At 40.3% G+C, this 25,888-nt stretch overlaps 1 protein-coding gene across 1 annotated transcript in view; it reads left to right on the forward strand.

The window, feature by feature from the left end:
* The window catches only part of BMPER (BMP binding endothelial regulator), a gene marked incomplete at its 3' end in the record, with an annotated part of 146,189 nt that overhangs the window by 55,400 nt on the left and 64,901 nt on the right, over window positions 1-25,888 (forward strand). The window contains exons 7-9 of the mRNA XM_082286003.1: window positions 19,545-19,644; window positions 22,937-23,046; window positions 23,673-23,813. Of these exons, the coding sequence (XP_082142129.1) occupies window positions 19,545-19,644; window positions 22,937-23,046; window positions 23,673-23,813 (351 nt within the window). The remainder of the gene's footprint in view (window positions 1-19,544; window positions 19,645-22,936; window positions 23,047-23,672; window positions 23,814-25,888) is intronic.

Raw genomic sequence — 25,888 nt, forward strand, 5'->3', positions numbered from 1 at the left:
GAGGTGTATTTAGTAAAGCATGGAAAAAACAGAGCATGAATGTGTTCATCTTCCTCTGCCAGTAGAAAGCACATAATTTCTGTGTAATTTGCAGTGGTGGAAGGAGAATTGAGAGATGCCCTGAGCTGTGCTGCACTGAGCTTGAAGGGAGGCAGGAGGTGAGCCAGCAGAAGTGCATTTACTTGGGAAGCTGAACGGGATTTGATAGAAGTCGTAGTGAAGCAGCCAGAGGGAGAAGTGGCTTCTTATGTTCTCAGGCAGGAATTCCCTCCCTAGACACAGTTGTTTGAAAACTTTGTTGGCTAATGAGAGCAAGACAGTCTCTCATGGATGTCATGAGAGTAGGAGAGCCTAAAGACATCACCAGTAGGAATGTGTGAGTTGGGGTAAAATAAGAATTGATTGCACCTTGGAGTGAAATAAACTACTATGAGATACAGGCAGTGTTAGTGGTGATTTCATGCTGGGTGAAGCCAGCAGTGCCTGGGAGGCATGAGAATAGGATATTTCCAGAAAGATTCACAATAAGTGCTGGGTGGTGTTTCCCTCCCATCTGACACTGCTCTTTTGGTAGCAATGCTGTAACATGGTTTGCATTCTCAGGTGGGATTTGCATGACACTCAAGATGTCCTCTAGGGCTTTGAATTTCCAAATTCTGGGATTCTCTGTGTCTTAACAAACATGCTTCAATTGTCGTAGTGCTTCCCTCTGCATGATGTAGGGTGTAAATGACACAGTTAGCTGGGCCTAAGAGGCTTCCAAATCTTCCACAGTGCTTCAGAGTGGGCCCCAGACAGTTTGTAAACAATGGCTTTGGCTGTGTATGGGACAGCTGCTTGACAACTTACTTAATTACTGGGTGGAAAACAACTTTAAGCTTTAAGAACCAAACCAGGTGTTATGTTCTTTAGGAAAGAAGTAGTTTGAGGTAATCACATTGTTATTATCCAACATATATGCAGTACTGTTCATGCTGAAAAGTTATACAGAATATCCTCCTTGGTGTTGTTTCCTCTCAGGATTTTTTGTGGCTCATTTACACGAAACTTGCAATAAAAAAAGTTTGCTTGATGCTGCAGTATACTCAAGTTAGCTGTTGATATCCAAAGGAATCTAGCCATGGTAACACAAACCATTGCGTGGGCTAATTTACACTGTGGACAAACTTAACTATGGCCACTTAGTGAGGGAGCAGATACTTGTATAGTATGCAGATGAGCCTGTGGGAGAGAGCATTTTTCTTTGTGAAAGGAGACCTGGGCAACAGACAGATCTTCACTTTGCTGGCAGCTGAGCTGGTTAACATGCTACCATCCCCAGATGCTCAATATTCCCATCTTTTGTATGTTCCTGTCTCCTGAGCTCTGACAGTGGAAGGGAGCCAAAAAGCACTTGCTAAATGGGCTCCGGGCAAAATCAGCTGCATAAGCTCAAGCAGCTGGTATAGGTGGCTTGAGATAACCTGACCACCTTTTTCTGCAGCTCATAGACTTGGCAAACCTCTGAGTATGGGATAGACTCCAGCTGGCAACATTAAGATCTGGAAGGCAACCATCAGCTGGTGGTCTTAGAATCACAACTACAACCCTTATTCTTGCTTATCCCTTCTCTTGTGTTGGTCAGGAATGAGGTAAATGTTTTAAACCATCTTCGTGGGCCTTACATTTTTGGATTGGTGGAAGCTTTGTTCAGGTAATGAATCTCACTCAGGGCTTCTCTAATTTATTTCCTATATTTAGGTCTCTCTGTAAGATTAGAATTCAGTTCTTGTTCCTTCCATCACTCAAAGCAAAACTGGAATGAGAATCCTAAGCTGGCCCAGCACTGAGTATGGAGGACCTTGTAGTGATGGGGCCTTGGGGAGGCTGATTTTGCTTGCAGTATTTGATGTCGTGAATTCTTACCTGAGCAAAGCATGGTCCAAACTCACCTACACTCAGCCTCCCCTCCAGCAGAGTGGATAGGTGCCTCCTGGAAAAGAGTTGGCAGAAGGTTGCCAGGTTCTGGTTCATCACTGTAGGCATTTGGAGGTTCTCAACAGAATTCTCCTGCGTACAGGGAAAGCCTTTTTCTAACTAAACTTACAGATTCTGGCCACCTCTGTGAAGCTGTCTAGCCATCTTGCCTAACTTGATTCCTGGGAAACAGGCAGCTGACTGAAAGAAAACAAGGTCTGTTGTGGCATCAGGGAGAGAGGGCTCAGCTGGGGCTGGCTCGAGCACAGAGAGGGAAGAGGAGAGCGTCATGGCATTGGCATTGGTGCTGAAGTCATGTCATCTTGATGAATCTCAGCTTTCAAGTGTCCACGCAGTGCTTGTTCAGCCTTGAGTTCCTGCTTGTGTGGCTGTTCTTTACCAGCAGACATGACCTGTGTGAGCTTTGTGTTGCTCCCGTGTTTCTGTAAGCCATTTTGTCAGCACTGTGTGTGGGCGACAGAACTTCCCTTCCCAGGTTTGCAGTGGTGAGGGATCTTTCTGGCCTTTGGATTTCCAAGAGGGATATGATAAACTGAAAGGTTCAGCAGTGAGGATGAATCAGAGAGGATTTTTTTGCTGGTGCCAAAGATTCCTAATGAGGAAGTGCCACACACTGTCTCAATTCAACTATCTTTGTTTTTAAATTTCAAGTCCAGATAAACATTATTTAGAGAAGAGTTTACTCAGGCTTTTCCATCCTTTCCATTCCACTTGTTTCACTTCCGTCTGATGAAATGCTCCATAGAAAAGAATTCTTTTTTAAACAGTATTTGTGGATTAGAAACATGGAGAAGTTACATATTTGCTTTTGAGCATTACTAGTGGCAAGAAGAAAAGGAAGGAACAACTGGTTTTCCTTTGAAATTTCACAAGTGAAATATTTAAAAAATATATTAACTGTTGATTTTATGATGCTCTTGGTTCTTCTAATTTTTGATGGAGAGAGACTTCACTAATTTCCTTCAACATATACTGAAGGCAGAGATTTTTTCTTGTTTTGTTACATTTAAAAATAGCTACAAATACTGGATATCTGTTTCATTCTATTTCACTTTAAATCCACTCTGAAACCCTGCTTGCAATTAAAAAGTTTCACTCTGGGGGAAAAAACAGTGCTTTCTCTCTCTCTCTCTCTCTCTCTCTCTCTCTCTTTTAATGAACTTGCAAATGGGACAAATGCATGGTGCAATCTGCAAAGAATTTACACCAAAATAGAAGAATCCCTCTTGATGAGTGTCTGACATCTGTACAGGTTTTTTCTCCCTCTCTCTTTTCACTCTTTTAGAAACAAAGAGTGAATAATAACTTCAGAAAAATAATCTAATAAAATAATTTCTGTCAAATTCAGCTTTGATATAGTATAAGGAGCTGCTCTTTCACTGTGTTTAAATTGCCTTTAATAGAATGGCATCACCTTATGTTGTGTGTAAATTTGGCTGTAAAATCCTGCCTGTCTACTCTGGGAAGCTCCTGGATCTTTCTTGAAAAATCCTTGAGCTAGGAAATATCCTGTCCATTGCCTCACTTACACAGAGTCCATTGTATATATGTCAGAGTTCTGGTGCTTTTTTTTTTAGTTTTGTAGTAAAGCAGGAAAAAAGGAAGAAAAAAGAAGCATAATTCAGACCTGTCTTGATTTAATGAGATTATTATGGAATAGATAGACTGAGTCTGTTAGAATTGGCCAGAATAAAAGTAAAGAAAATAAAAAGGAAAAAGAAAAAGCACAGTTACCATCTCTCAAGTTAGAAGTGTGTGTAAAAATTACACAAGGAGTCCAGAGTTTACCTCAGATGCAGTAGTGGCCTCATTCTCTAGAGTGATAACGTGACTGATTCTCCTTCCTTGCTTCCTCTTAGAAAGAGGGGAGGAAAAAAAAAAAGAGAGAATAGTAATACATCTCCTGTTTCTAATGCTGATATACAATCCAAAGGGATTTGAGCCAACTTGGAGTGCTCTTTGAAACAGCAGTAAAATTAATTGAGAAAGTTTGAGAGGGCTACAGATAGGAGGGATAATACATAGAAGATTTCATTTAGCTTTGAAGAGGAGCCCTTCCTAAGCAAGTGTTTCACATTTGGGAAGAGGATGAAATTGCTAACTAATCCCTTTCTCTTTACATTTATTTTGGTTGCTCCCAATTGTTTAAAACAGACATGAGCTGAGGGGGAAGGTCTCACGCAGAAATTGTAGTGCTGTTATCTAGAGCGATGCATTTTCTTCTGTGTCTTCACTTGAATGACAATTCTCTTGCTTCTGGTACATGCACTTACTTAAATGACATGGAAAGAATGGACAGTATTTTGAGGGATGCTCCCAGTAGGAATTTCCCTTCATCCTTATTTTCCTGTTTCTACTTCACTTATGTCTAAGGAATGAGCTGTGTCATGCCTGTACCAAATCAAGAGCCCTATACTGCATCTCCTAGGATACCTCTCTTGCTACCTCTCACCTGGGACACAGCGAGCATCCTTACTTGAAAAACAGAGTAGATTTCTAAATAGATTTTGGGTTGTTTTTCTCTTTGCATAGGTCTTAATTAGTGCTGGGGAAGACAGTCTGTGCTTGCAGGTTACCATCTAAACAACCTTATTGCATGATTTTTACAGAGGCCTTGGGAGAAAGTTAAGTCTCAAAGTTGAAAATGACCTTTTTGTCTAATCCCGTTTTCCCAGTACTAACTAGGACTTGCAAGTGTACAGGATTTGGCAGAGTTGTGCTCACGCTTGCAAAAAATTCAAACCGACCTTTTTCTGCAGTCTGAAAATGCATGAGAGAGAAAACATTTTCTCCTAAAGAAATCATAAAAATATTTTGAAAATAAAGTCCCTGCAGAGTCTTTGAACTACAAACAAAATGGTGTTGTCAGTCAGACTCCCCTGGTGTTACTGAAAAAGTACAAGCTTAATGTCAGTCAGAATAACTTTTCTTTTACATTATATGCATGATCAGTCCTAATAATTAAGAGTTCAGGAATATTAAGCAGAGCCAATAGAAAAAGTACTTGTCACCCACAGAAAATAATAAAATAGAAAGCCCTTAGCAAAGGCTGCTCTAGTATCAGTTTAATTTGGACACAGAATTGCAGAGACCTCATGCAGACCTCCCTTGGCAACTCTTAGTTTCTTCAGTCCTCTGTTTCTATCATTGCTATTTTTAGCCCCATCTGTAAAAATATGTTTTTGCCAAGGAGCAAAGGCAGGATAAATTGGAGAAAGCATGTAAGCAAACAAAGAGATCACAAAGCTTACAGGACAGTCACAGTTGCAGTTTTGTTAAGCTGTTTCCCATTTGTTCCCTGGCTTTGTGTTACCTATTTTGATTATAAGGCTGCCCAGGCAAGAACTTGGTCTTTCAGCTTCTTTGTTTATGCTTAAAACCTGCAGCACATCGTTATTACCTATGTAAATAAATGATTTACAGGAGAAGATCTGTACTGCCCACTCCAAGGAAAACTGGGAAAATTTTGTTAAGTTATTTTGTGATAGCACTTTGTACAAGTCCCTATAATGGACGTGGGCAGCCTCAAGTTCTCAGCTCATGGTCTGCTCTTTCTGAGACATATTGCCTCGGCACACTGCCATGCTGAGAGGTCAGTGTGGCCTGCAGGCAAGCCAGAAGTGGTCTCATCTCTGGCCAGCTCAAATTGTTGAAATATAGAGATTTGTCAGCACCTTCCTCTGCAGCCATGCTGGAGAGGTTTTACTGTCACTGAAATGTTTAGGATAACAACCTGAGCATCGTCTGAATAAAAAATAGCTGGCTGTGGAGAGCAGCTACCAGTTGGTGTAGGACAGCTTTTGGTTATTCAACACAGTCATTTTTGTGCTGTTGAATAGAACACCTGGCTGCTTGCTGTTGTGCCGGGAAGGTAAATCCAACTCCAGTGGTAAATCCTTTAGTATGGCTGCCAGTGCTATGGGAATGTCTTGGATAGTCACTGGGGATGATGTGGCATGTATATGGATTTTGCCCAGAGGGACTTTTTAGTGTGGTCCATTCTTGCAGCAGCTGTAATTTGTTCTAACTGGTCACTAATTGAAAGATGGTTTATCTTGAATTGCTGATGGTTAGCAGACACCTTCTAATTGCTGTTTGCTTGTATGTCTGTTCATGGTTTGATTGTACAGAATTATCCTTGAGTGATGTTTTCTATTGGCATGCATTTCTCTGGGAGGCAGTGTGAGTACTGCAGAGCTCTTCTGTGATGTGGTGCAAAGATGTAGGAAGTTTTCTTTGTATGTTTGTAGTGAGTAAGGTATAGAGCTTCATCTGCAGTATCTGCTAACAGTACTATGTAAATGATTAAAAAGACAGCAATAACTGTACTAAATGCATGCAAATGAGTTATAGAATGGTAGCTGGGTGGGCCAGGAGGCTGGACTCCTTAAATTCAGTAGGAGATTTAGCTTTGTGGGGTTTTTTGTTTGTTTCATTTTTGGGTTTTTTGTTAGTCTTTGGGTCTTTTGTTAGCTTTGTTTTTTTAAATATCTTTTAATGTCCAGGAACCCCAGGAACTGCATACAGTATTTTTGTACTGCATCTCGTAACTTTAGCAAATACTGATTTACAGAAATGGAACAGTCGGGTGGGAAATTCCTGTCAGGGAAGTGCAAGCCTTCCTCATTGCATGGGGAGTGGGCAGTGGAAAATGCTCTCTATATCTAATCAGACCTAACACGTGTAGCACCAGTGACGTGCTAATAAAAGTGTCAGGCCTCAGGACCAGTAATTTACACCCGTGTTTTCAGATTCTCTGTACAAAAAAAAGAAACTCTTGTTGTGGATGAAAAATGATGTGTGAATCGGTAAGGCTAGGCTGAAAAGAAGCAGATGCTGACATTTCTAGAATTAATATTTTTGCCTTAAAGACACATCTGTCATCAGCCTCCACTTTATAAGAGTAGAGGAGCACTTATCTAAATAAACATGGCAGCTGTTTTATATGATGGGTCTGTTTTTTAAATAGTAAAAAAATATTGTATCATTTTGAAAGGTATAGCAGCCATTAATGTTAACTTACAATAATAGTTTGGTGTGTGTAGCTATTCTCTGCTTTAGAATAATTTCAGACGACACTTTCGCACATTATCAGAGAACCACCCTGCATGAGTAGAGGGAAGGTTAATAACTGAAAGTGCGTGCAGCTGAGAACACTGCAAATGCTGAAAACTTGCTGAGAAGAGAGTTCTGGGTTGTAATCTCAGGAGCATGTTAAATAAAATTAAGAGTAGAGAAAAAAAGACAAGAGCTTTTGGAGAAATAAATTATTAAAGTTCTCTGCTTATGGGTGAGGGTTGCAATATAAATAATTCACATTTTTTCAAACGTCTTTGCTTGGCTAATTAACATACCTTTTTCTAGTACTTCAACAAATCCTACACTTAAAAATGTATGTTTCTGTTTCCTATGAGGGTCTTTAATGAGTCACTTTACACTGATTTTAAGACCATTTTACATCATTAGACAGGTACAAAGGAGACTTAACAGGGCCAAGGAGACACCTACACTCGCAATCAAACCCGGATTTTATTTGCTTGCTTATTGTCTCTTTGAGGGACTAATAATGGTTTTTAATAATGGTTTTTGATGGTGAGGCAGTAAGCCAAGTATAAGATTGCACTGTAATTTGCATTTCCAATTGCATGTGGTGTGACCCCCATTATTAGTGTTAATGTAAGTATTTTCTGAAAGGTAAAATGCAGAAATATCTTCCTGTGTGAGAAGTCTCAGATGTGAAAATTTCTTCTTGGGATATAGGCCCCTTTCACTGGGTTCTAGAAATATACTCCTTCTTTCTAGACAACCTCATGGTTCATACAGTTCTTTTCAGTTTTGACTGCTCTATACTTCTATTTTGAAGTGCTTTGCAGGACGTAGTTGGAAAGGTAGATACAAGTGTTTCCACCTCTTCTGTCCATCTTCTTGAATGAAGTTGGCCTATATATATGGTCTTGCCAAGAATTTGGGTATGGCTGTTGATTTTGGGAATGTCACGTGATCTTAGTGTGGAGGTAAGTTCCAAGCTGGTTGGCTTGCTGTAATGGGTCTGACCCAGACCAAGAAGAGCAGCAGGCCTTTAGGCATGTGCCAAAAGAGCTGGTCTGCACAAAATATAGCCAGGCCTGGTGTGCTAGAAATGCCTAACTGGCACCATATTGCTGTAGAGGCTTTACCATGCCTAAGCTGTCCCTGAGAAAATTACAATCTGGGCATCAGCCTTTACAGATGCTTTGCTGCCAATGAGAAACCATTAATTAGCAACAGGATCCCATCCATAAAGTAACAGCAAGAGCTAGATATGAACTTTATTGTGAAAAAAATGGAAGCAAAGATTTGGAATGTCTGAATGTGTGTCATGGTCCATGCAGGGGTGTAAAGGAGGAATGGATTTCTTAGGGTTTCATCCATGCTCTCCCCATGCATGTGCAGATTGTTTGCAAACTAGGAATGAGAGAAAAAAAACCCTGTTATTCTTCTAGCAGTCTTGCTAGCCAGGACTGGGAAATGTTAGCATTTGATGCTGATGCTTCTGTAAGTCATTACCCCTGGAGGAAGGAGGAAGTGGCAGAGGAACTCTGACTTGTAAATGATTCCTAATCAAAATGCTTCCCAAGGCTATTTGTGGAGAACTGCAGATTCCTAAGCACCCCTTGCTCAGGCTTGTGTTTAAGACTAAAACATGTTACTTTACCTTGATCACAAGCCAGAGTGTGCCCTACCCTGGAGTAGAGCCAAGTCCCATCTCTGGAGATGGACAGCTCTATGTCTTACAAAGCAGTGGAATTATGCACTGTGGTATTACGGATTTTACTATAGATAGTACCACTAGCTGACAGGGAGTCTAATCCTATACCACTTCAGGTGTATTGAAGCTACTGCTGTGACTACTTCGCTGTAGGAACAGTTTCATAACCTGCTGGTTTCATAAAGGTAGCCTAGTTTTCCTAAAACTTTATTTTCCAAGAAATCCTCTGAATGAGCTGCAGTTTACCACTTTCTCTTGCAGTTCACCTCTTTGTCACATAACATTTTAAAGTGTATTTTTAACTCACTTTGCTAAGTGCTTAGGACAAACAGGATCTCCTATTAATGAAAACCTTTGATGGATGCATTAAGGAAGCAGTGTGTATGTAATCCTATATTTCCTGAGGTTACATCACCAGTATACATGGAGCATAACATTTAAGGAGTATGCATGCATGTATAAAGGTCTTGTAAAAAGCTAGAAGTAGTGTCCTACTACTACTACTATGGTATGATTTATTTTACCATGGATGTTCTTCAGATATCAGTGTGCTTTATCATCAGACCTTGAGGCAAGGTCATCCATAAATTGTGGAAATAACTGGTGAAGGATTAAGTCTCAACCTCTCCAATACCTCACTGCCGTGAACCACAGAAGGAGATTTGTTCTCTTTGCTTGTGAATGGAACAATGATTTGACGTGAACTGTTCTGGTAGATTTTGACCTAGTAACAACTTTTCCAAGTTAAGGTGTGTAGGTACCTGCTTCTAAATTGTGTACTTTTTTTGCTCTTCCAAGAACAACCCTAATTGGTTTTATTAATGACCTTTTTTACACATTTGCATCCCAAAGCCATGCAATGAAATGAAGTTCATATTGTCTATAAGAAAGTACCTGCTGAATAGAAAGCCTTTATTTTGCATCTAAATGCCAGATGTCAGAATTTGGGCATTTGGAGATTTAATTCACTCAAGTCTTGCAATTTATTCCTGCAGATAACTTAAGGGGAATTATTTAAAACTAATGCTCTAAGGCAAAGCTGTGTGGATACATCTGTAGAGTTTCTGGTTGTGATGAAGTATTTTAAAGAATGATGATGAAGTGAGAGTCAGAATTGTCACCTTTCTCAGGGCCACAATGGTACTAGTATTCTGTGTGTGCAAGAAACACACTGGGGACACTGGAGGGATTTAATAACTGTATCTCTGAACAAACTGTTCAGATGGAAAAGCTGTTCTCAGAAGGGAGGCCAGTACTGCATCATAATGTGGGAGTTGGAAGTGGGGGTGAAGGGTGTCGTCGATAGTTGCCAAAGTGTGGGGTTTACAGGAGTACCATTTGCTGTAGGATGTAGGAAGAAAAGCTTGTGAGGTACTATCACAAAGCTTATGCTGTAGAAAAAGAAGCGAAAAAAAAGGAAAAAAAGCCTTTGTGCAGGTTTATCTTATGAAAAGCAAATGATCTTTATATAAATACATTGTGGCAGTGGCTATAATTTTGCAGGCATTGAGTTAGGACTTTGAAACGTTATGCAAATGCACTGGTGGTGTATACACAACTGTACACCCACTGGACTGTTCTTCATGTGTTCTTGATGCCAATGAAAACAAAGCAGGCTCCAACTGATTCAGGGGAAAAGTCATGGCTGCAAGAAGCCAGGACCTGTTTTACAGAGCTACTGCTCTGCTTCTAATAACTGAAGTTAGGAAAGTCCCTTGGATTTAACCCTAACTTTCTTATTATCTGGAATAGAACATGAATAAGCTGAAGAAGCTTGTTAGTGGTTTTTAATAGTTTTTCTGGCCACAGACAGTTTCCAGCTTAGCATGTTTTATTGCAATTTTTCATAGAAGCAGTTCTTTTTAGAAGAGAAATAAATAATCATGTGGCTCACAGCAAAGCTTCCATAGTCACTGGAGACCTCTGGTGCAACGGCTAAATGAATAATGAATAGCTGAACTCCCTTCTGCAGTGGTGTGTCAGAATTGTTTCCTTGCCAATGTCTTTGCTTCCCATCTGCTGTCCCCACAAAGCTGCAGCTCTTTACCCCCAAGGTGGTGGAGAGCCCCTTTTCTGCAGCGTGCAGCTGCCCTCCTGGCCCATTCCTGCTTAAGTGGTTATCTTGGTTCATTTTTCGCCCTTGCCTGTGCAACTTCTAGGACTTTTGTTCAAAGTGCTGTTATCCAAAGTGGACTGAAAACCAGTGGAAAGACTCCCACTGGAGTGTATGACCTTTGGGGCAGTCTTTGCCTACATCCTGCCTTAAAATCCACCTCTTCCACCTGGTGTATACGTTCTAACCTCCAACCTTGGCTCTGTTGGAGTGTGCCCTACGCAGCAACCGGCAGGGAGATAAGAGGGGGAAGCATAGCCTGTATAAAGATGTCTGGTTCATAGAAAACACCAAGATATGTGGAGGATAGGGGCAGGGGTACCTGTGGTTGTGGCATTTCTGTTATGTAGCTGCCTATTAATAATGAGCTATTTTTAATTTCAGAAGTCTAAAGCCTTTTGATACTACTACCCAGCATGGACTTTATAAGGCACAGTGACAGCAATCAGTCTAACAAGACCTGCAGCAAGGAAGAGTTTGATTAGTAAGTGAATGAAATAGCAGCAAGGGATGAAGATGATGTGAAAGGATTCAGATTAGAGGAAAAGCTGAATTTGAGATGCTGGTCAGTCACCTGCATGCTGAAAACAAGAACTAACCTGCTGCGTAGCATTAAGGCATTAAGTGTAGTTGGTAAAGTTGAGAAAATTAAGGTAACTTTTTAGATAGTCTCTCACTGGGCAAAAAATTATGAGAAGTGATGATCTGTTTCTGGAAATAGTGCCTGGGATAATTACACTGTCCACAAAGGTGCTTGTGGTGCAGTGTGAATCCAGCCATCTCTTGAGTTTTCAAGAGATACTGTTTCTGGTTTTTTTTTTTCTTAACTCCCTATCAACTAGCAGAAGAAGGAATAGGCACTTCTTAATTCAGAGACCTTAAAAACTACCTAATGAAAGGCAGAATATTTTGTGGGACACATTACTTCTGCTTGCAGGAGAGATTTGTTGAGAGAAACAGATCTAACCCTGGAAAAAGCCTCAGCTGTTGAACTGTCTGGGAGAAGAATCAATAAAATAACAGCTCTCACAGCAGAACAAATACATGAGCTGCATCTGAAAGCATCCTGCATTTAGGATAGTTGATGGCCAGTCTGGAACACAGGTATCATGAATCCTTGTAGGTACTGGGAGTGAAAAAAACAACACAGGAAAGACATGAAGAAAAATGCCTCATCTCATGGGAAAAGTGCATTAGGTATGGGATGCAGACCTGTTTTATGTACCACTGTCCCTGCTAACCTAGGAATAGAGATTATGTTCCCAGAACAGCAGAAGCAGCAAAGCTTTATTTCTATAGATGTGTGGCACTTGATCTGTCCTATCTGCAAAAATCTGGGTTTTTTTCCAGCGCCTCCATGACACAAGCACTGAATGAAAGGCACAAGGTCTGGGAGATGCTGGCTGGAAGGCCAGCTGCTGCCTAACATTGTAGGATGCTTTCCGGTGTTCTTTCTGAGAAAGAAATCGGGGGCTCTCTGCTCTCTGCAGCAGTCTGGCTTTGAAAAAGACTTCTAGGAACTTAAATATCCTTGCGGTCATTTTGATTTTTGCTATTTTATCTCTATGTACCTTTTTCAGAGTAGTCCCTTGATTATTTGTGGCTGGAGCTGGTCTGTGATTCACAAACTACAGGTGTCCCTAGTTTCTGCCTGCATAAGCCTACTTTCCTTAGGAAATCATCCTGAAAGGGACAAAGTACACACCACAATTAAACCTTTCAGGGCTTCTGAGAGAAGAGGGGCTATTTACAACATCATTTTTAACAGAGCCAAGAGCTCAGTGTGTAAGCCCTGGAGGGGAGAGGGCTGCTGGCTGTTCAGCTGTGTGACTTTGCAAGTAGGCTATTGGGTCAGCAAACGATTTGATTTCAGCTGGATTGTGAAGCCAGATGCAATATCATCCCAGTGACACTTCTACATAATGCTATTAGACTGGAGAAATGTGGCCAAGTGCTGTTTGCACTGTCCCCCAGCTGAAAGCAGAATGCTCTGACCTCCCCCAAGGAGCCCTTCTGCAGTTCCAGCAACTGTGAGATTTTAGACTGGTGTCTCTGCCTGTGTATACCTTAAAGAAAGTTACTGCAACCCATAATTTCATGTTCCAGAATGGTCCCTTTCACCCAAGGCAGTAAATACCCTGGTCTTCCACTTCCTCCCATAGGACACTCAGTGCAGCTCATGTTTTTGTGGAACCTGAGAGAAGCAGGACCAGCAGCTCCCCAACAGTCTGATTTCAAAGTGTAGACCTATGTCCCAGAAGGATGTACTTCAGTCTCTGGGAGGATGCTGTGATATTTCAGCAAACAAACAGCAACCCACTTCCTCTACAGAAGGGAAAATTTATTTTCTTAATCTAACCAATCCCAGGAAATGTGGCTCCTGTGAACTGGAATGGATGGCAAGACTTGGATAGACCTGGCACCTACATGTCACTTTGTACACACCATATTTTGTTAATGGAACACATAACAGTATTTAGAGCCTTAATTCTATCCTAAATTACGAATTAATGAATTAATGTAGTTAATCCTTCAGCAGATGGATACAACCATATACACAGTAACTTCCAAAAGAGGGAGACTTTTTGTTTCTTGGTTTTAGGTCAAGATGTTTTAACTCTGTGACATTTTGCAACTCCACTTGCAATTTGCTAGGAACTCAGGGTCATGAATTTACATTAGTTGGAGAAAACTAGTTAGACTTTCCTGTTACTGCAGCTTGTTGATGACACAGACTGTACACCTAAGAAATTGTGTCATAAGCATGCATATAGAAGGAGAGGTGGTGGAAGTCAAACTTTAACCTCCTAGAAATTGACAGAGATTTTTATGCTTCTTTTGCTGTGTCAGGGAATGGCTTTGCATCAGACTGAGATTAAAAATTGAAATAATTTCAAGAATTGTGCCTTTGCTTTGCCCTAGAGTTGGTTTAGTAATTTGTTTACAAGAATCTTGCATCTTACCATTTCTAGTCTGTATAGATTTATAGGTAATTTTTAAGACATTTAAGAAGATTTATTTATATCCACAATAATTTGTATGACCTGGTGTTAAAATGTATGTAAGCTCTGTAGACCTCACATGCAATGTGAGAATTGCACATGCAGTTCTTAGGACACCACTTCAGACTGTCACTAGGGCCACTTTCTAAAGCCTTTCCATAGCAGTGATATTGCAGAAAATAGAGTTTGAGATCTAGATCTAAAGTTGAAAAATCTGGCACATACAAGACAGTATAAATACCTGCTGTTTTGAACTGAAGCCCAAGATCTCCCTATTCTGAATTTTATCCAATACTTTCTAAATAGTAATTTTAAAAATCCCAATCTAGACAATAGATCAGACTGCAAGGGATGTGGGAAGCTCTGGCTTGTCTGCCTGATTGATGTGCTGATTGCTTTTATGCTGAGAACTGTATTGCTACTTTATACATTTCCTAAAAATCTTCTTCCTCCTGTGACCCTTCCAGGGAACTCTCACTGTGCATGACATGGCTGTTTCAGGGGCCCTGAAATACTGTGTAGGGGTGAAGTTATTTCCAGAGGCTGTCCACCACACGCTGCACCATCATTCTTACAAGAACTGGAGTGTCTTTCATCTGATTTGGGAGAGAACACCTTTCCAGATTAAATTTCCAGATTAAACCCACACTTTAAGCACAGTATCCTCTCCCTTTTGTACCTGAAGTCTACTTGCATGGCACATCAGGGACTGTAATCTGATTGTAAGCTCAAGGTATGGGTTTTCAGGGTATGCGATTCTAGGGGCATTTTGGAGATGCTTGCATAGTACTTGTTGCTGACTTGGTTTATGTTTTCATGTTTGGGAGGTAGTGAAAGCCTTTATTATCACAGAGTAGTTAATAAGTCAGACAGAGCTCCTGGAGTCCACCAAGTGTATGCAAGCCAATACAGCATCCAGTTCACGTAGGAAGCCCTATACACATCAGCCAATGTGGTGTAATGAAACGAGTCCTGGAATGCCTTAATAATTTTTTAATTCCAGAATGGTAATACTCATTGTTATCTGAATCTTAAATCATATGTCTATCTCTTCATTGATATATGTCTATTTATTGCCTTTTTGCCTTTGCTGTCACAGAAATGATAATATTTCATAATATGTTCATGGTGACTGTAGTTACTTGCACTGGGGTAGAGTAGTTGAAGACAAACAGTCACACAGTTGTGTGTTTATTTGGCTTTTTTTTGCCACTGGCATGGGGCAGACTTGCTCAATAGTGACCTGTTGAACTTTCAAAATTTTTTTTTCATGCTGGTGGCGTAAAATCTTTCTTCATAGCTGGAGACAACCTTGAACATATGTCTTAGTTCTTACAACAACCCTGCTGAGTCTACAGTGTGTGTCTGACCTTGCTCTTAATATCTGGAATATGTATTCCAGGGTTGAGAGAAATGTTATTTTGATATTTCCTTTTATTATTATTATTTTTTTGTAAGGATAGGCTCACTGGTAGCAAATGAAACCTTTTACACTTCTTCTAGAATGAAAGTTAAAAATAAATGTCTACAATCCACTGAATCCTAATGCCAGCCAGCACTTAGACAAAATATTCTGCAAAATCAATGGAAATTATACTTCTTTTAGAGGATGAGCAGTCTTTCAAGTACAAGGTGAACATAGGGCAAAACTAAGGAGGAATCTTTTTTAGATGATTTATAGCTTCACTAAAGCACAGAGATGAAACCTGAAAGTGAAATAGAAAATGAGATACCCACAAGAAACTTGGTTCTTGATAATACTTGTGTTAACCTTTAACCTTAAATAACAAGTATGTAAAATATTATTAAGTTTAGACATGCTCATTATCAGTAGCAAACAAATTGGGAATGTAGAAATCTCTGTCCTACTGGGATTTCATGAGTGCTTTAAAAATCTGCTAAAGACAAGCTGTTGGTGGTGGTCACTTTCTTGCCTTCATGATAGATGAAGCCCAAGGTTCTTGGGGATTAATTACAGAACCTGCAGGCATTTTTCTCTCCGTCTGTCGCAGCACACAGGCTGCACACATGCTGTGCACCAGGCATGTGGGTAGCTTACCTAGAAACTGCACTCTGTCCTTCATCCAGTGTGTCCAGCAGTCGGTCATAGCCTAGATGGGTGTGTCTCTCAACTCTGCCAAGTTACTTGTGTCCTTATTGAACAGCAAAATATCATAATCGAGGCAGGAGCTGAGCCAAAGTGAATGCATAACTAGATGGACCAGCTCCATGCTTTCATTTAAAGAAGGATTCGTTATCTGTCTTTCTCAAAGATGGACCTCTTGTGGGAGCATAAGAAAGTGCTATTTCTTCTCCCCCTCTCTTCTGTCTCTTGAGAAAGCTGCTGAGACAAGACAAAACCTCAGTCCACACCACCTGCTGAACTGATGCTTCGAAGCCTTTTGGTTTGTCTTGCAGATACGAGGTGGCAGCAGGACTTACAGTGTTTTTATTTGTCTACAAGGTGGAAAGTGAATCTTTTCTTTGTAGACATTAGATCTCTTACAAAATCTGTTACCTCCAGAAGACTGTGCGCTGCAGCAGCCTCCTCTGGTTAAAGTTCTTGTTAACTGTTGCTCAAGGATTTATTTGACTAGCTCTTGAATAGCTTTTCGCACAGGAAGCAGATGTCACTTGTGCTTTATTGGTCTCTGCTGGCTTCCAATTCAGGTTTTACTGAACAACTGGAGGGTGTTGCTTCTGACCTGGAGCATTCTAGCTACATGGGAGATATCATACATGGAAATGTGAACTAAAAGCTGTAGATGTAATTGAGAGGTGGAAGAGGCAAGATGTTCACTGTGCAGTTCCCACCCTAGCTTAGGTCATCCAAAGCCAATCTTCTTCCTCTCCAGAATTATTTTTTCCATTGATTTTGGGTTTTTCTGTTGAACTTTTGTTGCACTCTTTTTTTTTTTCCTACACAGCTCTATTCCATGCAATTTAAAGCACTGGCTGCACTAGCTGCTTTGAAAACGGGTATTCTGAATGCTTTGTGAGTCTTGAATTATGATGGCTGAGGCTTTTAAGAAAATAGAAATATTGTGTGTGTTTTGACATTCAATGAGTGCCCAATGAATTTTCTCTCTAAGTTCTGTAGGGCAGGTATAATTATTCTTAATTTAAATGGTACAGGTTGATTTGTTTCAGACTGTTTTGAACTTGCACTAGCATGACATTCAAGCCTTGGAGAGCCTATCTGGGAGAGCAGCAAGTTAGAAAATAGTTTGGGTGTTAAAAAGCAGCATTCCAGCTGGAAGCAGGGGTAGCAGTGAGGTGAACAGACGGGTGGAACTAGTCTTAGTTTGTGTAGAGGGGCCAGTACAAAAAGTAAAGAAGGAGCTATAAACAAAAGGCCGAAATGAGAAAATATTTTACGTTGTCCATGGCATTTTGTATTTAAAAAATACCTATGCAAGAGGCTGCAAAGGAAACATCTCAATAGTGTGCTAAGCCTGAGCTTTGATTCAATCTATCAGAGAAGCAAAACTCCATGACAGTTCTGCAGAGCCACAGGTTATGTGAGTATGAAATGCAGCAGCAAGATTGCAAGAAAGGACCTGTCCTCACCATGTATTGGAGTATTGCTTTATCGTTACAGAATCACAGAATAGTTTGGGTTGAAAGGGACGTTAAAGATTATCTAGGTACAATCACCCATCCCCCGGCTATGTGCAGGGATACCTTTCACTAGACCAGGTTGCTCAGTGCCCCATCCAACCTGGCCTTGAACACTCTCAGGAATGGGGTACCCACCACTTCTCCTGGCAGCCTGTTCTGGTGTCTCGCCACCCTCACAATAAAGAATTTCTTCCTAATACCCAATCTAAGCCTACTCTCAGTTTAAAGCCATTTCTCCTTCTCCTGTTGCTAGATGCTCTTGTAAAGTTTCTCTCCATCTTTCTTGTAGGCTCCCTTCTGGTACTTGAAGGGTGCAATTAGGTCACCTCTAATTCTTCTCTTTTCCAGGCTGAACAGTCCAAGTTCCCTCAGCCTTTCCTCATTTTCTTCCATGGATATATTCCTGATCCTGTCACCAGTCTGGCTGAGACATCCATGCCCTGCTTTCCCTTTTGCTGAATTGTCACCGAAGTTTGAACTTTGGCTTCTTGTAGCCTTTTTCCCTGGGGTGAATGACGGCACTACTTCAGAGAGCCCTTGTTTTTTTCTTTCATTCTGCACCTGTGTCTCTTCTCACAGAGCTATTCCCTAAGCATACTAAGGAACATCACTAAAGAATTAATTTAGTTTTGTCAAGTTTCTGGTCTGACCCTTAATTTAGAGCAGTCATTTCTGTCTACAATAAGCTCTGTGTTTCTGCATGCTGCAGTGAAAGAATTACGAGCAGTCCTCAGCCATGTGCATTCAGGATGCTTTGGTAGCCCCATGGGACAGGCAGACTTCAGTGCCTGAAAACTTATTATAGAATGGGGGTACAGTCAGTATGTTATTTTCTGTGCAACAGTGGGTCTGCCTATATGTAAAAGCTTTTACATGATTCACTGAGGCCATTAGGAGTGGAGTGGTATACCATCATTTCAGGCACAGAGCCCTTCGAAATGAACGGCTTTTTCCATCTTTTTCCAGGGAGCCCTGAAAGCCATTCAGCATGTAGGTTGGAGGAGACTGTTCATAAGCCTTCAATCACAGCATCAGGAACACAAGGCTTGTTGCTGGGATGAGCCTGCAGGTCTGAGTGATAAATAAGGCAAGACAGCTAGATCAGCTAGATCAAAAGTACTGACTTTCCTTGCTGAGATAAAGGTGGACTGATTTTTAAAATTTGGCAACCTGGACCACTCATAAGCATATGGAGCACACGTTGGTAAAGGGTCTAGAGCTAAACACAGTATTCTGAAGGCATGATGAAGTGATCAGGCAACAGAGCGGAATGAGAAATAAGATCACTTTTGACTGACTCACTCTTAGACATATTTTCTGTGCTTTTGTCTTTGTTTCTGGTATTCATTGATATACCAGGATACATCCAGTCTAGTTCCCTTTCCCTTTTCCTTTCTCTTTCCCCTTCCCCTTCTCTTCCCTTCCCTTTCCCTTTTCTTCTCATTTTTTTTTCTCCTCACTCATTCTCAACATTTCATATACCCACTTGGTTTTCAGTCCTCTGAAGAAAGCAGACCTTCTGGGTTTGCATAGTTGGCTTTGGAGGCTAACAAGAATGTGCTTTCTTAAGTGATTTCGGCTTATTTGGCTTCTGAGTTCACAGACATAGTGGAAGAACACCTGCTCTCATCTTGCTTCAGCACTTAATCCCTGTCCCAGACAAGCCTAGAAGGGCACGACACAGGAGATGAAGAATAATACAAAAAATTGCTCAATAACTTTTTGGAACATCCGGAAAGGTTCATGGATAATGGTTTTATTTTCCCTGGTTTTATCATATCCACACCAAGAAATAAGATAGAAAGACACTGTTTCTTCAATTATTCCATTCATTGTTTGAGAGATTGAAAAAAATACAGATAATCCAAGGTCTCTGCAAGCAATATAGAAAGTCTTGAAGGACAGTTGTACATGTCCTGTACACTGGATGCAAGCAGAGATTTCTGTTGGCAAATGCTGCTTTGACTAATGCTTTTCAAGACCTTGTTGCCTGTGTGTGTCTATTGTGTGTGTGTGTGTGCACACACTTATACTTGATATTTTGCCTTAATTTTTTTTTCTAATGGAGCCTATTTTCCTTCAGGGTGGCAGGACACAGTGTATCCAAGAAGTTTGCCCCATTCTCTCATGTCCCCAGCACCTCAGTCACATTCCTGCTGGACAGTGTTGCCCCAAATGCTTAGGTGAGTGGTTTCTTCCCCGAGGAATTTTGTAATTAATACAACATGTTTGTGCATAACATCTTTTAGACCAGTATTTCACAATACTGGTAAATTCCAGGAGGTGAAAGAGACTACTGCTCAGCATTTATAATCCACAGATTTTGAACACGTACTCCGGGTCAGTGTTAAGGTTGTGATGGGTGGTACTAAGCAAGCGGCTGCAGAAGAGCATTTGAATATAGACCAGTTGCCTTGCTTAGAAGGACAAATACAGAGATGCTTCCCACCTTCATTATGTATTTTACAAAGGAGGTTGAGGCGGGAGGAAATGTTCCTTTGGAGTTTGCCACAAGAAAAAGGCCTCACCTGCTCATATCATTACTTGAGTGAGCATTTGCATTCTTGATTTTGAGGAAATGCAGGTCAGCGGTAACTTCTGAACTTACATTGCATTTTTAGAAAGTATTGTCAGAGAGGCCACAGATCCAGGAGTCCATCTCATGATTGCCTTCTTAAGGTGGAATCACACTGTCATCCATGAATATTTTCAATGACATCTTTCCAAAACATTTTAAAGTTCTAAGTCATAGGCCTCCAAGAAGGGCTAGTTTGTCCAGGTCATGATAAGTAAGGCAGTGACAAAAATAAGGCACTGCCTTGTTTTGCCCTTACTGTGTCCACAGATCCCACAGTTTAACATTCCATCTATTTCGTAAACAAAGAGCACTTACATCCTACCAAGTAAATTAACTTTAGTTTGGTCTATGGGGTTATAACTAGGTTTGGAAAAATTTCAGAGCCAATTACTCCCAGTTCTTCAATGGAAACTTTTTGTAATTTTGACTATATTTTCATCTGAAATCTCTTTCCAGGTCTAGGTTATAGAGAAGTCTGGCCTTAGAGGCAGCAAAGCCATATAGAATTCTAAGTTCTCATAATACTTAACATTTTTGATTGCATGAAACAAACATGAATTTATTTATTTGCTAATAGAGAGGTGCTACAGATAAATGTCTGCCTGGAACATTTAACCACAGTGCCAGAGAGTAATGCAGTAGAGGAATGAAATGGAGAGGAGAACAGTCCAAATGCTGAGCTTCTGTTTTGGCTGAGGACATTTTTCCTTTCCTTCTGTAAACTCCCCTCCCATTGTCCTCTCCTCCCCATGCTTTTCCTGACTGAACTTTCCCCTCCATGAACTAGACATTCAAAATGCAGCTTTAATTTTTGACTGCTTCAAGGGGATCTTTCTATAAATGCTTTTTCCCCTTCTTAGAATGTAAACAAATTCACTAATAATAATTAATTTCATTTTATGTGGTTTTTATTCAAAAGCATTTCATATACCTGTGAATAGATTATGTCTATTTACAGGGAACTGTTAAAAGTTTTGGAGGGGAGGTAAAGCCAAGGGATGAGTAATGCACTGCATGGCAGTTGGGAAAGAGAAAAGTTTCCAGGGATGCTGAGGCATAGTTTTTAAAGTATCATGTGGAAGACCTCCCTGCAATTGAATTCCTGATACTCTGTGTACATAGCTTAGAAGAATGCTGTGGACTCTACTGGGACTTGAATTATTAGCTTAACTAGTGGTTATGAGCCAGCAAAGACAACCATTAAGTGAATATCTTCATCACCACATCTTTTAAAGTGGTGCCTCCTTTGACAGTGGTTTTTAACCAACTATTTGAACTGGGTTGGCCACCTGGAATTGCACTGAGTAGTTTGCAAGGCATGGCAAGAGGGTGTGGGAGAGAGCTGGACCTTTGTTCACTTGCTGACACAAGCTATGCAATTGAAGTCCTGGCCCCACAGAGAGCAGTAGAAGCGTTGTTGCAGGCAGGACTATGGCGTGGCTTTGCCCCTAAGAGGTGCATGGATGTAGAGCAGTTCCTTTTATGGCTACTGAGCATCCTCAACTGATTCCTTATGTCAGTCCTGCAAGAGAAGTTAAATCTTTTGAGAAAGATGCACATCCAGTGAAAGGAAGGCTGGCTACACAAGCACAGGTGAATTCCAAGTATCTAGTTTGCAGGAGAGGGAGGTTTAAATTGTATCTAACTGAGAAAGAGCAATTATTTCTTAACTTTTGGTAAACATTCAATTTGTAAAAACTGAAGGCAAATCCAATGGATTTTGCTGTGTACTTATCCTTTTATTCACTTACATCTCAGAGAAAAATGGAACCTTTTTCTTTTAAGATACTCTACATTTATAAGAATTATTGAGAAAGGAAGGAATTAGAGTGTGCCAAGACCTGATGGTTTGAAAGCTAAAATATTGGCCAATACTTAGTACTTCCAGTATGTACTTAGAGTGGGCATTCCATACCTTGGATTTGATGCCTATTAAACATTTAGATCTCAGAAATTATGAGGTAGGAGAGTGACAGTCACTCATAAAAAAACTTATTAGTTGGCTGCCTCCAAAAGTAAAACAGGGCAATTCAAAATTAGGAAGGTAAGTATAGTGTTTTTGTGAAGAGCTCATGTGTATGTATTATAATGGTCACTTGTTTAAAATAACTTACTGGGAAAGAAGCTGAGGCATAAGAGAAGCTTACAGGAGTGCAAGCTGCATTGTAACTTGGGTCTGAAAGTGCTTGCAGGATTGCACGACTCAGGAAAGATTTGATTTTGGTGCTGCCTTCCCTGTGTAGTGCCCCAAATCCGTGCCTCACTCCCAGTAAACCCAAATATTTTGCAGATTATGGAAACTAAATATCTTGTGTTGCCTTCATTCTGTTCATAAACAATGCAAATTCCTGTATATCTTGCAGCCTTGTGTGAACACATAGTGCACCAAGCTATCTTAATGAGACTGGACTACACCTATGTTTTTTTTTTTTGGATCAGTGTTACTGAGTTGATTTAGCTTGGCTGCTGTGAATCCCTGAGGCAGATATGCTAAAAGAAGTTAAGACTGCTTTATTTGATAAGTTACTGCTTTAAGTTAAAGACTGTTTAAACTAGTTTAAGTGTACCTACCTTAAGAGTTTGCAGTACTTACTTTTTATTCCTTTAGCTGCAGTGTGCACTTTATGAAGAGAGGGAGAAGAAAGATTTTTCCTATACAAACATATCATAAATTATTTATATTCCCTCCCACAGTAGAATTTGTAGAGATGAATGTGTACTAAAAGAATAGTGAACTGTTAAAGTACATATTTTTTCACACTGAAGTGGAAACACATAGCAAATGATACATTGCATGTGAATTTGGTCTGGTGACAATAAGCCCTACTATTTTTGTTGACAATGTGGTATATTTTCAACCACATTTTGTTTCTATTAATGTTTATTTATATATTCAGGACAGAGGAAAGTGTTTGACCTCCCATTTGGAAGCTGCCTCTTTCACAGCAACGTGTATGATAATGGTTCCTCATTTATGTATGACAACTGCACAGTGTGTACATGCAAGGTAAGTCCATAGTGCTTTGATACTGTGTGCTGATGGTTGTCTGGCTTAGCAGTAATTTGTAGGGCTGTGGAATTGTAAGCCTAATACTGTTCTTTGGCATCTTATGTGGTCTCAAAGAATCTGATCTGAAGAGCACTTGCAGTTGTGCTAGGAAAGTTTAAAAAGTTACTGACTGCCTCAGCTGAGACATAATGCCTGACCTTGTATGATGCAAAATAAAGTTGCTCAGATTATGTGGTCCTTTTTAAGACTGCATTAGAATGGAAGAGGAGTTTCTAAATGATGAATTACTGCATCTCTGCTGAAGGTCAGTGATTTTTATTTATTTCCCTAACATGACTGCAACCACTTGCACATTTTTACCAAGGCAAAAAAATAAAAGTGCCACCAAATCAGTGAGATTTTGCAGGACAACAGAAGTACAAGCTGGGCTTTAGCTTCATAGACTGTGAAAGATTCCCTTTATCTATAAATAGTATTTATTTTCTCTGAGCTGACCTATTCAAAGCAGTTGGGCTGTGTCTTGGGTGGATACAATGATTGAGCAAACAGAAGTATGTAAGGACACACAGGAACACAAACATCTTGGTGATGATTTTGTGCTTTCCTTTCACCCTTGTTCCTAGGATTCAACAGTGATATGTAAGAAGAGGTGCTTACTTCCTGGTGAATGCAATAAAAACAAAGACCACTGCTGCAAGGAGTGTGTCTCATATATCTCTCCTGAGGACATGAAAGTGTGCAAGTTTGGCAGTAAGATCTTCCAGGTAAGGTTTCAGGTGTGGCTCAAGAGTAGGTGCCATTGTAACAGCCAAAATGGCATGAGTTTGCTGTAAATTAGTACTGTAGCTTGTTTTTAGCAGAATCCTCACCATCCTGGTCCACAATGGAACATTTGCCATCTGTTTTTATTTTTTTTCCTGAGTTTGTATAAATTCTGCTGATAGTCACCATTAAAGATTAGTTCCTCCTTGAATGTTACATTTTGTCTTCCCCTCCATATGTAGATGTTCAAGCTGCTGTTTCATGACGATGCATTTTTAGTAAGAGATACTGATACTTTCCTTTTCCAAACAAACATTGATACTCATGGAGGAGATATTCTGAATGGTATGTAGGCTTTATTGGCTGAGCGAAAGAGTCTTTTCCATAACTGAGCCAACAGGAGCTTTGTGAGGTTCATTTTGGCGGAAAGTTACTTGGTTTACTACATTTCACATCTCTGCTAAGGACAGCACCCTTGACATCTTATACTGGGACAGCCATGTAATAACTGTTACCTACTGCACTCTCACCCAATGTATTCAAGACACAAGGGATTCCCTGCAGAACACTTCTGCTGTTCCTCAGACCCCGTTTGTTTTTCCAAGTGGTGCAGCTTTTTTTCACACTGTGTCAGAAAAAGATTCTGTCACCTCATGGGCCATCTGTGAATTAAGAGACCCTTGAATCAGATCAAATGTTAAGTCCTTTGTGAATACTTGGTTTGCTCAGCCAGAATTGCTTCCCATTTATTCCATCTTTTGTGTACATAGCAGAAGTGTTTATTCTGGAAATTACATGTGAACCTACTGTATGCTGAGACTATGCTCCATGTGATTGGCACTTTCACACTGGCGCCATTGTGCTTCAGGAACAAATGCCTACTTCTTAGGCACCCAACTAAAATATTCTGGTTCTTGTGAAGATTTTATTATATTACTAGTATTATATGGAGTGTGAAAAAATAACGAGACAGTACATCCATTTCTGGCCTTGTGTGCAAAAAAGTAAATTCGGTGTTGCTCGGTTGAAGTCAATGGTCTAACACAGGTAGAATGGGCACAGCAAATGTGTTTTTACACTCCTGTGCAAACCAGCTGTACGACAAAAATTCAGGGCAGCTGCATGCAGTCAGCTGTGATGTATTCTGGTACCTTGGCAGATGCCCGGTGAGTGGTCATTAGAGACCAAGAACATCAGAAACACCAGGCAGTAGAAACATGCCCTAGAAACAAAAAGTAGGAGACAGACAGCCTTTGATGAAGCAAGCTGAGCTGAATAAGTCAGACTCCTTGGCATTTCAGATATAGTCTGTTTCTGTTTCTGGTCAGAACATCATGTTGAGGTGGGCACATAATTATTCACAGCTGTCTGGTTGAACTGCCTGTTCCTGTCAGGTCTATCCTCACCCTTCCTTCCCAGCAGCCCTGTAAACAGAAAACATGCACAGTTTGGCTCTAAGCAGACTAGCACAAGACTGTAAGTGGGTGAGACAGAATGTTTTAGGAACCACACTTGGCAAATGCAACACCATGTGAAAAGGAGCCAGGGCAGTTCCACAAGCAATTCATCCCAAGTGGACAAGACGACGAGGCATATTATGCTCTGCACTTCATATTTTCAGAGCTATACATAGGCTGTCTTACCTGCTCTGCTTTTGAGAGATTCAGCACTGTATCTCTTCTAAATATTTTCAGATGTTTAGCAGATCAAATATCCGTGAAAGTGCTGTAGTAATCTAAATTAGAATTCATTATTTGACCATTCCTGCCCTAAGTTGAAATGATGCTACATATGGGAATAAATTTGCTATATGCTGACATCTTAATCAAATATTTTCATGTGCAACAGCTTTAAGATGTCACTCAACCCAGTGAATCAGGTTTTTCTAATTATGTGAACTTAAATGAAAATTTGTGGTAGGTGTGATCACAAATCAGATGCTTATTGGAGATAAAACAATGCAAATAATCAGGACACTGTTGAAAAATGAAAATGTGATTTGGTTAGCTTTGGAAAAATGAATTTCTTACCAAAAAGGCCAAAGGGAAGAAAACCTGGCTGAATTTGATCTCTGTCT

Source organism: Coloeus monedula, assembly GCF_965178545.1.
Source record: "Coloeus monedula genome assembly, chromosome: 1".
In the NCBI taxonomy this organism is placed as follows: Eukaryota; Metazoa; Chordata; class Aves; order Passeriformes; family Corvidae; genus Coloeus; species Coloeus monedula.